The 14833-nt window shown below is 36.6% G+C and overlaps 1 protein-coding gene across 1 annotated transcript in view; it reads right to left on the bottom strand.

Moving 5' to 3' along the window:
- ABCA13 (ATP binding cassette subfamily A member 13) overlaps nt 1–14833 on the bottom strand; it is a gene marked incomplete at its 5' end in the record, with an annotated part of 529302 nt that overhangs the window by 403132 nt on the left and 111337 nt on the right. The window contains one exon of the mRNA XM_084247732.1: nt 1674–1792. Coding sequence (XP_084103858.1) covers nt 1674–1792 — 119 coding nt within the window. The remainder of the gene's footprint in view (nt 1–1673; nt 1793–14833) is intronic.

Consider the following 14833-nt stretch of genomic DNA (forward strand, 5'->3'; position numbering starts at 1 on the left):
TTTATGTTTCTAAAATCTCACACTCTTGAAGACCTTGAACCACAGAGTCATTCCTAGAGTCTTGCATCCTGAGATAAGCACAATTCTATTTTTGTTGTCAGGGACAGGAACTTGTGGCCCTTATCAAACTGACCCGAACATTACCAGTCAGAACTGTTGAAAATTATATTATAATCTGAACTATAAATACAGACTTTGAGTCTGCTGTTTTAAAAGTTACAATTTTTTGCTTGTTTTACTCAACATTCACAAATTGTCTCTTTTTTCATTTGCCCACATTTAATACCTGACAAAGATCTGCACAACCCAGAAGTAAGAATTTGGTGGTAAAATTAATCAACATACTATTATCTCTGCAGACCTTACTAAGTTCCCATTCACACACTCTACTCCTTAAAGATCCATAGCTCTTGCCACCTCCCCCTACCTCACAGAGATTAGGCCTCCTACACCCTCATCAGGCAGTGTGAGGCTAGCATGACCTTTCTCTGTTCTTGTGGCAAAGAACAGAACAGGTGAGGTACAGCAAAAGCAATAATTAATACTCAGAACCAAATCAGAAGAACAGGTTTTTACTCCACCGTTGAAAAGTCATCACCACTGCCCAAGCTCCCCCAGCAGACTGGGCTGGTTATGGCCCAGTGGTCTTTATGCAGGGAAAGGGAACAGGCCCCAGATAAAAGTTTCATTCTTGGTCTAGCTTTAGCTGGAGACCCTGTATAAGACTCAAGTGGGTATTTGTCCACATTAATAAAAGGAAATTTCCATGATGGTTCCCATTCAACCACCAGTTCTTGCCAGTGTGTTCAATTAGTTAGAACCAGTCATGGGCTGGAAAATGTTTAAAATTGGCTTGCAGGTCTCCCCTGGTGGCACAGCGGTTGAGCGCTGGACTGTGAAGCTGCCTGCAGTCTCTGCAGCGCCAGTTCGATCCCTGGCTACCAGAGAGGGTCCCACATGGTGCGCAGAAGGTCCCACATGGTGCACAGATCTCTCCTGCCGCGCCCACTGCTCCCCTCTGCAATGTACTTCGGTCCTTCTGCCTGTTTTGCTCCCCGCTCTGTCTCTGGTGAATTCTCTCACCCTCCCACGCTTCTGACTGTACCCTGTACTTGTATAAATAAATAAATCTTTAAAAAATAATAAAAAATAAAATTGGCTCTCTGGGGGAAAAAAATCTTATTTTCCACATTCATCAATTTCCATGGTATAAATGTTCCCACCGCACCTTATTTTAAGCTATGAGCATTATTAAACTGAACATAAAATTTGGAAGAGACACAGCATACCACAACTACATGACATTTCCATCACATACATAAAACAGAGATAATCTCAAGAGGATAGATATTAGTAAAGCAAACTAAAAAAACATTCAGAACTGATGAATCATGAACACTTAGTACCTTTGTTTTTAGCCAAGTATATTTTATGACATCTGTGTAATTTTATTCACAATCTCTGTTCAAAAACAGCTGACAAATTTCCTGAAAAAATAACAATCATTTCTTAGAAGTCTGTGAGTCAACCCTGGCACACCACTGGGAGACCTGACTTCCAAAGGAACTATGCAGAACACGGTTTGGTTTTAAAGACAAAGCAACAAGCTAAGAAGCCTTACACAGGCCAGTTGTAATGAACATGAAATCGCTGAAATATCAACGATGACATACCTGGTAGTTGTCATACACCAAGTTGACCCCTTGTAGAGCAGATAAAAGGAGACTTCTTATTCCACCATGTCTGCAACTCAGAGCAGCACACAGAATATCCTTAGTCAAGGAAGGGTTTTCTGTCCAAGGAAACACACAGCAAATTAGTGAAGAACCCTCTCCCAAACTACCTGCCCTAACAAAGTCAATTTTTCCTATTCAAGCAGCTAAAGTGTGTGTGTGTGTGTGTGTGTGTGTGTATTTTAATAATTTTTTATTTTTTTTATTGAGGTATCATTGGTATACAACACAGTATATTATTCAGAGTTATATGTTCACACCTCTTCATAAGTATGTTACCACACCACAGTCACCACCAAGGCACTCATAGCTCAGAGTCCTCTACCATAGACCACTGGCCCCTTTCACACGGTTCCTACCCCACACTCCCTCTCTGGTAGCCTCAGTCCTACAGTGTAAGATTTCTAGATTTGATGTAATTTGGTTTTGTTGTTCTTTTGTATGATTTCTCTTTATTCCACATATGGTGAATCATCTGGTATTTGTCTTATTCCTTCTTAAGTATTTCACTTAGCATAATCCCTTATAGTTCTAGCCCTTCCAGTTTTATCTATATGTGGTGTCACAAATGGCAAGTTCATCTGTTTTGATAGCCGAGTAGTATTTCATTGTGTATATGTTCTGTTAATCTTAATCCACTCACTTGTCTCTGGGCACTAAGATTGTTCCCACAACTTGGTTATTATAAATATTGCTTCAATTAACACATATCCCTTCAAATTAATGTTTTACATTCTTCAGTTAGATAATTCAAACTCATATTTCTGGATTTTCTGGTAGATCTATTTTTAATATTTTGAGAAACCTCCATATTGTTTTCCAAAGGGGCTGGACTAGTCTACGTTCCCACCAACAGAACCTCAATGACAATGTACTTTTTGTTTTTGTTTTTTAACATGGGCCATTCATACAGAAGTGAGGTGGTATGTCATTGTGATTTTAATTTTCATTTCTCTGATAAGTAATGATGATAATTTCTTTATCTGCCTATTGGCCATCTGTACATCACAGTTTTGTTTTGTTTGGATTATTTGTTTTACTTTTGTGTTTTTTGTTTGTTTGTTTTTAATTTATTTATTTCTTTATACAAGCACTGGGTACAGTCAGAAGTGCTGGAGGGTGAGAGAATTCACCAGAGCCAGAGCAGGGAACAGAACAGACAGACTGACGAAATACACTGCTGAGGGGAGCAGCAGGCGTGGCAGGAGAGGTCTGTCACGCCATGTGGGACCCTCACCAGTGGCCAGGGATCTAACCAGTTGCAGCTGCACCACCACGGGAAGCCCTTGTTTTATTTTTGTTGAGTTGTGTAAGTTCTTTGTAGATCTTGGATAGTAGCCCCTTGTCAGATGTGTGGTGTGCAAATATTTTTTCCCATTTGACATGATGTCTAGTTGTTTTAATGATAGTTTCTTTTGCTGCAGAACTTTTTAGTTTGATGTAGTTTCATTTGTTTATTTGTTGTTTCCCACTGCTGTGGGAGTCTAGATCCCAAATACATAACTGAAACCAATGTTCAAGGTGCATTAACTATGTTTCTTCTATGTATTTTATGGTTTCTGGTACTACATTCATGCAATATGAGTTAATTTTTGTGTGTGTTCTAAGACAGTGTAGTGGTCTAGTTTCATTCTTTAGCGTGTGTTATCCGGTTTTTCCAACACCTTTCCTTTCTCTAAAGTGTGTTCTTGGCTGATTTGTCATAGATCAACTGTTTATGTGTGTGCTTATTTCTGGCCTCTCAATTTCATTCCATTCTATTTTTACTCAAATACCAGATTGTTTTACTATTACTGTATAATAGTTTGAATGAAGTCTGGGAGCTTAATACCTCCATTCATCTTCATTTTTGTCATGATTATTTTGACTATTTGGCATTTTTGTGGTTTCCTATAAATTTCAGTGAGTTGGTTGTATTTCTCTGAAGAATATTGTTGACGTTTTGATAGGGATTGCAGTGAATCTATATATTGCTTTGGGTATACTAAGCCATTTTAACAAGGTTGATTATTCCAGTCCATGAGCAGAGAATATCTTTTCATTTCTTTGTATGTTGTTTCTTTCATCAGTGTCATAGTTTTCATTGTATAACTCTGTCAAGTGTATTTCTAGGTATTTGGTTTTTTTATACATATAACAATAAATGGGATTATTTTCTTGATTTATTCCTCTTTTTCATTGTTTGCATATATGAATGCAACAGATTTTGTAGATTGACTTTGTAACCTGCCACATTACTGTACTGATGTATTGTTTGAATTAGTTTTTTCAGTAGATTCCTCAGGGTTTTCTATACATATCATCATTTCATCTGCAAATAGTAATAGTTTTACTTCTTCTCCAATTTGGTTCCTTTTATATCTTTCACTTGCATATAATTTCCCTAGCAGGAACTTTTAATATTATGTTGAATAGTGGTGATGAAAATAGACATCCTCGTCATGTACCTTAGAGGGCAAGTTTCCATTCACATCACTGAATGTGATATCAGCTGTGGGTTTTTCATATATGGTCTGTATTATGTTCTTTCTATCCCCATTGTTTGAGTGCTTTTATCATACATGAATGTTGAGTCCAGCAATATGATCATAAGAATTTTATATTTCCCTTTGTTGATGTGCTGAATTACACTGTATATTTCCCTTTTGTTTTTGTGATGGGTTCTTTTGAGGAACATAAGCTTTTAAGTTTGATGTAGTTCCACTTTTTTTTGTTTCTGTTTCCCTCTCTGTTGGGGTTGTACATTGCCTTTTTTCTTATATAGAAAGACCACTGGTTTTGGTGTATTAATATGTATCCTGCACCTTACTGTATTCATTTTTTATTTCTAAGTAATTTTTTATAGAATCTGTGGCTTCTCCAAGTATATTAGGAGGTCATTTGCAAATAGTGACAGTTTCACTTTTTCTTTACAAGTTGAATTCTTTTTAAGTCATTTTTCTTGTCTAATTGCTTCAGTTAGGACTTCCAAGACTATGTTGAATAACATAGTCTATCAGTGGTGATAGTGGACATCCCTGTCTTTTTCCTCTTTTAAGTGGAAATACTTCCAGCTTTTCACCATTGAGTATGCTATTGGTTGTAGGTTAGTCATAAATGGAAAACAGTGGGGAAAAGAAACAAAAGAAAAATAAAACAATCAAAACCCAAAACCAAAACTGAAAATAAGCTATTCATATCAATAATCACCCTAAATGTGAATAGTTTGAACTCATCAATAAAAGTCATAGGCTAACAATGTGGGTGAAAAAAATTCCAGCCATCAATCTTTGCATAAAAAAAGACACTTTTAAAACTGAAAGACAAAGGGGCCTCCCGGTGGAGCAGCGGTTGAGCGCTGGGTTGCAAAGGTGCGAGCAGCCTCTACAGTGGCGGTTCGATCCCCGGCTGCCTGGCGAGGGTCCCACATGGCGGGCAGACCTCTCCTGCCACCCGCTGCTCCCCTCAGCAGTGTACTTCGGTTGTTCTGCCTATTCTGCTCCCTGCTCTAGCTCTGGTGAGTTCTCTCACCCTCCCGCGCTTCTGACTGTACCCAGTGCTTGTATAAATAAATAAAAATCTTTAAAAAAAAAAAAAAAACTGAAGGACAAAAGCAAACTAAAAATAACAGGCTGGGATAAGGTGATACCTGCTAATAACTAAGAAAGTAAATCTAGAACTGCTATTCTCACATCTAATGAGCTAGACTTTAAACCAAAAATCAACAAGCGACTATAAAGCAGAGACAAACTTTGGTGGGGGGAGGAGGGAGTGAAAGGTTCCGCGAGGTAAAGAAAAGGAGAGCCAGGCTAAATTTCTCAAAGGCAGGGAAAATTTATTATGCCCCTGGAGGACCTCATGGACCCAAGATGGGGATCAGTGAAGCCATGCACGTTGCCAGGGGGAGGCAGGCTTTTATAGGGTGAGGAGATGTCAGGTGGGAAGCTGGGTTCCTACAGCAGGAAAAAGTTTGGGGGGAGGGGCAGTTTCTTTGAGAAAAGATTTGTAGGGAGGGGGAAGGTTCATTATCTGAATCTTCTAGGCAGGCTTCCTCATTCCTGTTCCCAGGTGGGCTACCTGGTGGGTTTTTGCATTCTGGCCTCCTCCATGGACCTTTCAGGGAGTAGGATCAAAACAACGGGGGTGGGAATTGTGTGGGGACTATAACCAAGATGAAAATGCATACATTGTGCAAAACTGAAAAATGATATAAAAAATGTATAAAATAAAAAAAATTAAAAATCCTTAATAAAATAAAAAAACAGGAAAAAAGTAATCAGAGACAAATATTGATACTATATAATGATAAAGGGAACAGCAAACCAAGAAGACATAATTCTCATTAATATATCGTTGTGGACTTTAACCACTGACACAAAGGATAGATAATCCAAAAAGAAAATTAACAAAGAAATAAAGGTCTTAAATAAAGTATTAGATCAGATGTACTTACTGGGTATTTACAGAGTTTTCTATCCTAAAAGCAATGAATACACTTTCTTCTCCAGTGCACATAGAATATTTCCAAGAATTGATTATATACTAGGACAAAACACAACTCTCAGCAAATGTAAGAAAATAGAAATTATATCAAGCATCTTCACAGACCACAATGCTAAAAGCTAGATATTAACTGCAAAAGGAATCCTGAAATAACCCAAAATATGTAGAAATGAAACAAAGAACTTCTGAACAACTCTTGGGTCAACAAAGAAATCAAGAATAGATTAAAAAAAAAAATCTAGAGACTAATGAAAATGGAGAGACAAGCTACCAGAACCCATGAGATTCTTTAAAAGCAATACTACATGGGAAATTCATAGCAATAAGGCCCATAAGAAAGAACTCAATTTAACAATTTAACTCTGCAGTTGAAGAAACTACAGGGAAAAAAAAAAACCAACAACAAAAGCAACCAAAAATCAGTAAAAAAAGAAATAATAAAAATTAGAGCATAAATAAATGAAATAGAAAGCAAAAAGATAATCCAAAATATCAGTGAACTAAGTTGGTCCTTCAAATAAACAAATTATCAAGCCACTGGCTATACTTGCAAAGAAGAAAAAACAAATTAGTAGAATGAGAAGTGAAAGAGGTGAAATTACAACAAATATTGCAGAAATACACAAGATCATAAGAACATATGTTAAAGGTATCTATGCAAACAAATTGGACAATTTAGAAGAAATTGACAAATTCTTAGACTTCCAAGATTGAACCAGGAATAAACAGAGAATTTAAACAATTTAATCACAACAGCTGAAATTGAAGCAATAAAAAGCCTCCCAATAAAAAGTCCAGGACCAGGTGACTTCACTGGTGATTTCTACTAAACCTATAAGGACCTAATACCTATCAAAAAGTCAAAGGGAATAAATCTCCCCAATACAATCTATGAGGCCTACATTACCCTAATCCCAAGATTAAAGATAGTAAAAAGGGAAAATTATAAAACAATATCTCCGATCAATTGTGATGCAAAAATTCACACCAAAGTTGAATACAGCAACACCTCAAGAGAATTGTTCATCATGATCAAGTAAGCTTCATCCTGGGGAATGCAAGGCTGGTTCAACAAACGCAATGCAATAAATGTCACCCATCAGATAAACTAAAAGGAAGGAAAAAATCACATGATTATCTCAACAGATGCTGAAAATGCCTTTGATAAGATGCAACATCCTTTTATGATTAAAATCCTCCAAAATAATGGGAATACATAGATTCTATTTTCACCCACATCATTAGCCTAAGTCTTTTATTGGTGAGTTCAAACTGTTCACATTTAGGGTGATTAGTGAGATAAATTATTTATTTTCAGTAATTTTGGTTTAGGGTTTTGATTGTTTTATTTTTCTGTGGTTTCTTTTTCCCATTGTTTGTCTCTACTCCTTTTGGATGGTTTTCCTTGTTATTCCTATCAATTTCTTTGCTTCTTCATCAGCAGATGTTATTCTAGATTTGGGTTAGTGGATACCATGGGGTTTTTTTTGAATTGCTATGTTTTAGATCCTATATGAGATGATGTCTGTGCTCTGATATTTACCTCTACTACTTCTAAACATCTCTTCTTCCCCCTTAGAATTTGGTGTTGTTAACTCATAGCATTCTCGTTCTTGGTACTGGTGTTATATTGCTCTTGTCATTTTGCCAAGGAGTTTGTGCTTCAGTTTTCCTTTTCTTGTAGAAAGACTACTTTTAGTGTTACTTGAAGAACAGGTTTGGTGGCGGCAAACTCCATTAGTTTCTGCTTGCCTGAGAAAACCTTTATTTCACCTTCATATTTAATTGATAATTTTGCAGGATAGAGAATTCTTAGATGATAGTTCTTGTTTTTTAGGATTGGGACTATTTCTTTACATTCTTTTCTTGTCTGGAGATTGTCTGGACTGAAATCTGAGGAAATCTTAACTTGAGAGCCCTTGTAAAGTTATTATTTTTTCTTTGCTTCCTGCAAAATTTTTTCTTCATCTTTGACTTTTCATAATTTTACAATGATGTGTCTTGTTATAGATCTTTTTGCATCTAAGAATTTATGTGTTCTCTCTGCTTTCTGCACTTCCATATTTAATTTGTTCCTTAGGCTTGGGAAGTTCTCATTTATCATTTTTGAATAGGGTTTGTCCTACTATATCTTTTTTCATACCCTTCAGGGAGTCCAATCATTCTTCTGATTGAGTCTGATATTATTCACAGTTTCTTCATTTTTCCTTGATCTTGAAGCTTTCTTTTCTCCCATATGTGTAATTTGTTCCAGTCTTCTACAGCTAAAATTCTTTATTCTGCTGTTTTGATTCTATTTAAAGCACCAACTTTGTCTGAATTTCATTCATAATCCCTTTTTGTGATCTTTTTATATGTTCAATATCTTTAGTGAAAAACTCTGTGTTCCTGGGTCTCCTTTCTGACATCTTGTGTCTAACTGTCTGCCTTTGAGTTCTAGTACCTCATTTAACATTTTAATATTGTTATTTTGCAATTGTTTTCAGTTAGTTTCTCTATTTCTCTTTCCTTTATATTTGTCCCAGAACTTCTATCCTCATTTTGTTTTTCCATCTTGTGTTGAGATGTCCCTTGCTTTCTAGGCATGTATACTATCTATTTGTAGCTGTTTGTGAGTGTGTATGTGTCTGGGGCAGTGGTGATTTATGTTTTTGTACACTTCTTACCTTACTTTAGTGTGTGGTAGTGGTAAGAGGTGGATTAGGGTTTTTATACTCAATCTTGGTTTAAGGATTGATGTTAATCACCTCTACCTCCTGTTTTGTTTCACAGCAAGCTGTACTATGTGCTTAGGTTGTTGTCATTTGCCTCCCCACCTCCCTCTTGTTCCTGTCTTTGGAGGGTCTTCATCTATGAACTTTGGGCCTCCCAATGTCAAGGAAATTGTCAGGATCACCAGACACTCTCCAGTAGTTTGCACTTGGCTCAAAAGTGGTACTGTGTGAGTAGTGGTGACACATGTGCCTAAATAGCACTATAGTTGTCACTGCCCTGCCCTTGCCTCAGAGGCCACTTCTGCAGGACTAGGAAGTAAATGCATTCTCGGTTTGCCTTTCCAGAGGGTTTGTGAGTTTTCTCAAAAGTCCTTCTTTCTGATGTTAGGCTTTTAAATGGAGTCTGATCTGGTTTGCCCTGGTTGTCCTTTCATCTCTCCCTAAAGGATAGTTGGGGAGGAAGCTTTCAGCAGCCATGCAACCCCAATTTCAGGGTTCCCAATTTCCCAGGTCAGATCCTGCTGAGCTCTCACTGCCTCCAGTTTGTCCTGGGGCACTCCGATGTCAGGAAAATTCCTTTAAGGAATTTTGCTATGTTCTGGGTTTCTATCAGTGTGGAGCCCAGACATGCTCCCCCTCATCGCCTCCTATTCTTTTCCCCAATGGTCACCAACCTTAGTTCTTGAACTTTCTGGGGAAGTCCTAGGGTTGTATAGCTGATTTAAAGTGTCTGGATTTTGCTAGGAGAACATATAAGTCCTTCTTTAATAATTGTTTTCAAGGGAAAGTGATTCCAGCCTCTCTATTACACCATGTTATGGGTGGAGTCTCAATGTGTGATTGTTAAACTGCCCTGTGTCCCTGGAATAAAACCTATTCAGTCCTGATATGATTCTTTTAATGTACTACTGAACACTGTTTGCTAAGGTTTTGTCAAGGATTTTCGCAACTATGTTCATCAGAAACACTGGTCTGTAGTTCAAATTTCTGGGTGATTTTCTGTCTGCATTTGGTATCAAAATAATTTTGATTTTATTACAATGCATTTGGGAGCATTCTCCCTTCCTCAGTATTTTTTGGAAAAGTTTGAGAAAAATAGGTAGCATTAGCTCCCCTTTCAAGATCTGGTAGTACTTACTAGTAAAACTAGGTGGTCCTGAGCTTCTGTTTCTTGGAAGACATTTGATTACTGTTTCAATTTCTTGCATGTAATCAGTTTGTTCAGGTTTTCTATTTCTCCCTTATTTAGTCTCCAAAGATTGGATGCTTCTAAGCATTTGTATATTTCTTCAAGATTACTTGATTTATGGTATATAGATATTCATGATAGTCTATTTTGGTCCTCTGTGTTTCTGAGATGTCACCTCCTTTTTTATGTCTGATTGTATTTATTAGAGTTTTCTCCCCCCTTTTTTTTTCTTTCTGAGTCTACCTTTGGCTTTGTCTATTTTATTTATTTATTTGTTTGTTTGTTTATTTATTTATTTATTTTAGAGATCAGCTTTTGGTTGCATTGTTCTTTTGGACAATCTTTTTATTTCCTTTTTTAAATTATTTAAAAATTTGGGTTCTTTCAAAGAGACACCCCACGATTGGGAAAAAATCTTGGCACTCCAAACAATTGATAAGGGACTGATCACAAAGATATGCAAAGAACTCACTGGACTCAACAAAAACAAAGTAAAAGAATCCAGTCAAGAAATGGGCAGAAGAACTTAAAAGATACTTCTCCAAGAGGAAATACAAATGGCCAACAGGCATATGAAAAAAATGTTCAACAATCCTTATAATCAGGGAAATGCAAATCAAAACCACAATGAGATACCACCTTACACCAGTGAGAATGGCACATAACAAAAAATCTAGCAATAACAAATGTTGGCGAGGATGTGGTGAAAAAGAAAATCTCCTGCATTCCTGGTGAGAGTGCATACTGGTCCAAACACTATGGAACACTGGATGGAGGTTCCTCAGTCTACTAAAAATGAAGCTACCATATGAACCAGCAATTCCACTCCTAGGGATTACCCAAAGAACACAAAAACATTGATTTGAAAGAATAATTGTACCCCTATGTTTATTGCAGTACTATTTATGTAGTTTTAGAACCAAAATGTCCAAAAATAGATGACTGCATCAAAAAGATGTGGCATTATATACACAATGGAATATTATTCGGCAATCAAAAAAGATAAATTCATGCCATTTGCAGCAACATGGATGAAGCTAGTAGGAATTATGCTCAATGAAATAAGTCAGAAGGGAAAAGAAAAATATCAGATGGTTTTACTTCTAGGAGGAATTTATAGGCATCAAATAAGACATTAGGGGGAAAATAACAACACAAAACACAACACAACAAAGCAAAACAAAAACAAACAGATGATTATAAACCAGAAACATCCTGCAGGGGAGGAGGAGGGAAAGGGATCAGAGGGAGGGAAAGAGGGAGGAGCATTAGGGACTGTGGTGATGGTGCACAGTTGAATTGGTGAAGGAAATTCTACGAGAACTACACCTGAGGGACGGGAAAAAAGACAAGCATTGTTTAAAAATGAACAATGATGTAAAATATATATAAATAAAAACAAAATTTAAAAAATTGATCTCTATCTGCAAGACTGAGTGACTTAACACATACGTTATCTCTACAACATTTCATTCAATTTGTGGTTGAAAATTAACTATTAAATCATTTTCCTTGTAAAAAAAAATGTGGGGTTTTTTTGAAATATTTTCATAAAAGAAAAAATCTTTTATTTCTAATACATTTATTTCCACTATAATTTTTCCTTCCTTCCTTCTACTGGCTCTTCATTGTGTTGTTGTTGTTCTTATTTTTCTAGCTACTTTAGGTATAAGATTTAATTATTTGAGATCTTTCTTATTTCTTGATTTGGACTTTATTACTATATGAAGCTTTCATCTTCATCTTTCTTTGTCTTTAGGTATATTTTTAATTTATTTTTTGATTTCCTCAGTAGTCATCCAAATGTATGATGTTCACTCCTCATATGTTAGAGGATTTTACCACTTTCTTTATGCTATTGATTTCTAATTGGACACCATTTTCATCAGAGACAATACTTCATATAATTTCAATCTTTATGAATTTATTGACACTTGTTTTGTGATCCAACATGTGGTTATCTTCAAGAATTTTCCATGTGCGGGCCTCCCCGGTGGCGCAGCAGTTGAGCGCTGGGTTGTGAAGCTGCCCGCGGCCTCTGCGGCGCCGGTTCGATCCCCGGCTGCTCCCTGGCCACCGGAGGAGGGTCCCACATGGCGCGCAGACCTCTCCTGCCGCCCGCTGCTCCCCTCAGCAGTGTACTTCGGTCCTTCTGCCTGCTCTGCTCCCCGCTCTGGCTCTGGTGAATTCTCTCACCCTCCCATGCTTCTGACTGTACCCAGTGCATGTATAAACAAAACAAACAAATAAATGAATAAATAAAAAAAAATATGCCTCTATAAAAAAAAAAAAGAATTTTCCATGTGCAATTAAGAAAAATGTGTACTCAACTTTTTTGGGATTTCATAAAGTCATTTTTTAAAAATTCAATACTGCGGATGAGAACTGAAGGACTCTGTTGATCTCTTGTTTCATGTCATTTCTTGCACCTAGTACATCATAGTGCACCTTTCAGTTGCTTGGTAAATATTTTCACATTGCTCAGAAGAGAAATTAAAAGAATTTTTATGAGTAAGAAAACATTTTTTAATAGAGAAAGATAAAGCCATTTTTGAGCATTATTTTATCTTGCAAGTAATTAAAAAAAAAAAACTCTTTGAACCATATGCAATATGGAGAGTACATATGATATACCCAAATCATGTTTTTCAGAAGTCTTTCACCTGGATGCCTCATTTCTTTATATTTTCTAATTAATCTCACTATTTCTTTGACTTTGAAAACAGGCCTCCTTTTCATAGACAATGTAGAGCGTGTCAGGTAAGTAACTTTTTCTTCAAATGGAAAAAGAAAGAGGTAAAATACCGTTTATTAAACATCAGAGCATTTATCTTTGAGCACAATGACCCTCTATTTGGGGGAATTTGATTTCCAATTTAAAAGAGTGTAGAATGCACCAATAAAAAAAAACTAATATATATTGTGATTTTAATAAGAATGATTCTGAACTTTTGTTTCCTATGTTGTACAATAAAATGTACAAGACTTAGCTAAGACTTGGTTCATAAGATTTCTACAAGGATAGATCAGGGATGCTATGATTATGATGAGAAGGTCTGAGCCATCAGAGAATCTGGCCTCCATCGGTGCCAACATTTAACATTGTCCTGAAGTCTCTGAAGGCACCATCTCAAGGACAGAGAAATGCAAACCTGTCTGGGCCTCTGCCTGCTTTTCCTCAGATCCCTTTCTATGACATATCATATGACTTCTGTAGATGAGGCTCTAGGCTCTAGTTTTTCTACAAAGTAATAATACTCTTCTTGATTTTTGGATATATCAGATCCTCCAGCTCCAGTTTCTCAGTCTCACAACTTTCTCTGTACCCCTCCACTCTGCTGCCTTCAACTACTGACATCCATGGGCCCCTGGGTTGGAGAGCTTCTGTTGGCTTTACTCAGATACCCTAGGAAATTCAAGCCCATTGCAGGGTTCTCAATATGCTGATTTGGAAACCAGAAGGTCAAGGTAGGATATTGAGGTATCTTCTGGTCCTAAGAGCCCACGAAGCTTCATGCCCTGTTCTTAGGCAGTCATTTATCCTTAAGAGAAAAATAAGAGCTTTCTTTGTAGTGATACCAAATATAATTGTATGTAGTTACTTTATTTTCATTAATTATAATAACTGATCTGACTGCTATTCCCTTTGTGGGATACAAAAAGAGCCATTTCACAATTTGGGCTAATTCCACTGTTAATTCTTATTGGCTGGTGCTGTTATCTTCCTGGGCCTTTCACTATTTTCCTATACTATAGCAGGGAGAGACAGTAAGAAGAGTGGAGCTTAAGAAAAGTGAAGAGACAGTTTCAATGTTATTCAATCAAGCTTGAGTATGACATGCTTGAGTTTTCTTGAAATGAAATATAAAAATTGAAATTTAATTTTCTGTTACTAATGTGATTCTTAAGTGATATTAACTGCAATAGAGTAATAAAGTAAATATAAATTAAGGTTCAATGAATGTCTAGTTTGTTTAAAAGTAATTATTTTGTTAGCTTACTGTGAAATGTGAAAATAATTATGTCTTTGAAAATGTGTGGGTTCAATATGTCAGATAAGCATGTGGGAATCAGGGATGGATTCATCTTTTATCTGAGCATGGGTCCACATCCTGATATCATTTGTTGAACCTTTTAATGTGTACTTAGCTATAATACACTTTACATTTGATAGTATTGCCAATGTTTATAGCATCTCTAACTGGAAATAAATATTTTCTTAAAAAATGAAAAACTACATGACACCTGGAATTTCATTTACATTGATAGATAACTCACTGCCTCCCTCCATCCTTTCTGGTTCTCAGTCTAAAAGAGTAATCAATTCTTTCTTCTGTTTAAGGAAACTTGTTTTACCAAAAAAAAAAAAAAATAGGTGAATGAGCAGATTAAAACCAAGCTCTGTTAGCCCCAAATTTACCAGTTTTCACTTGTAAAAAGCTCTTTGTAAAATGAGAAGTTTTCTGTTGGCTTGCACAAGACCCCTGTAGACTTGCACATGACTTGCATAGTGCACAACTTGCACTAGGGACAGTGAGAACTTGCAGCTGTCTGACAGCTGCTGAGAGAGAGAGAGAGGTCCTGTGGAGGCTCAGGGGCAGTAAGCAGGTGACAGATTTGAACTGGACAGTCTGATTTTGAAGTACCTATCCCTTCCACATCAGCACAGTCACAATTCTGCTTATTGTCCAAGTGCTGTTTTATTTTGATGCTGA

Source organism: Talpa europaea (genome assembly GCF_964194135.1).
Source record: "Talpa europaea genome assembly, chromosome: 11".
NCBI classification, from domain to species: domain Eukaryota; kingdom Metazoa; phylum Chordata; class Mammalia; order Eulipotyphla; family Talpidae; genus Talpa; species Talpa europaea.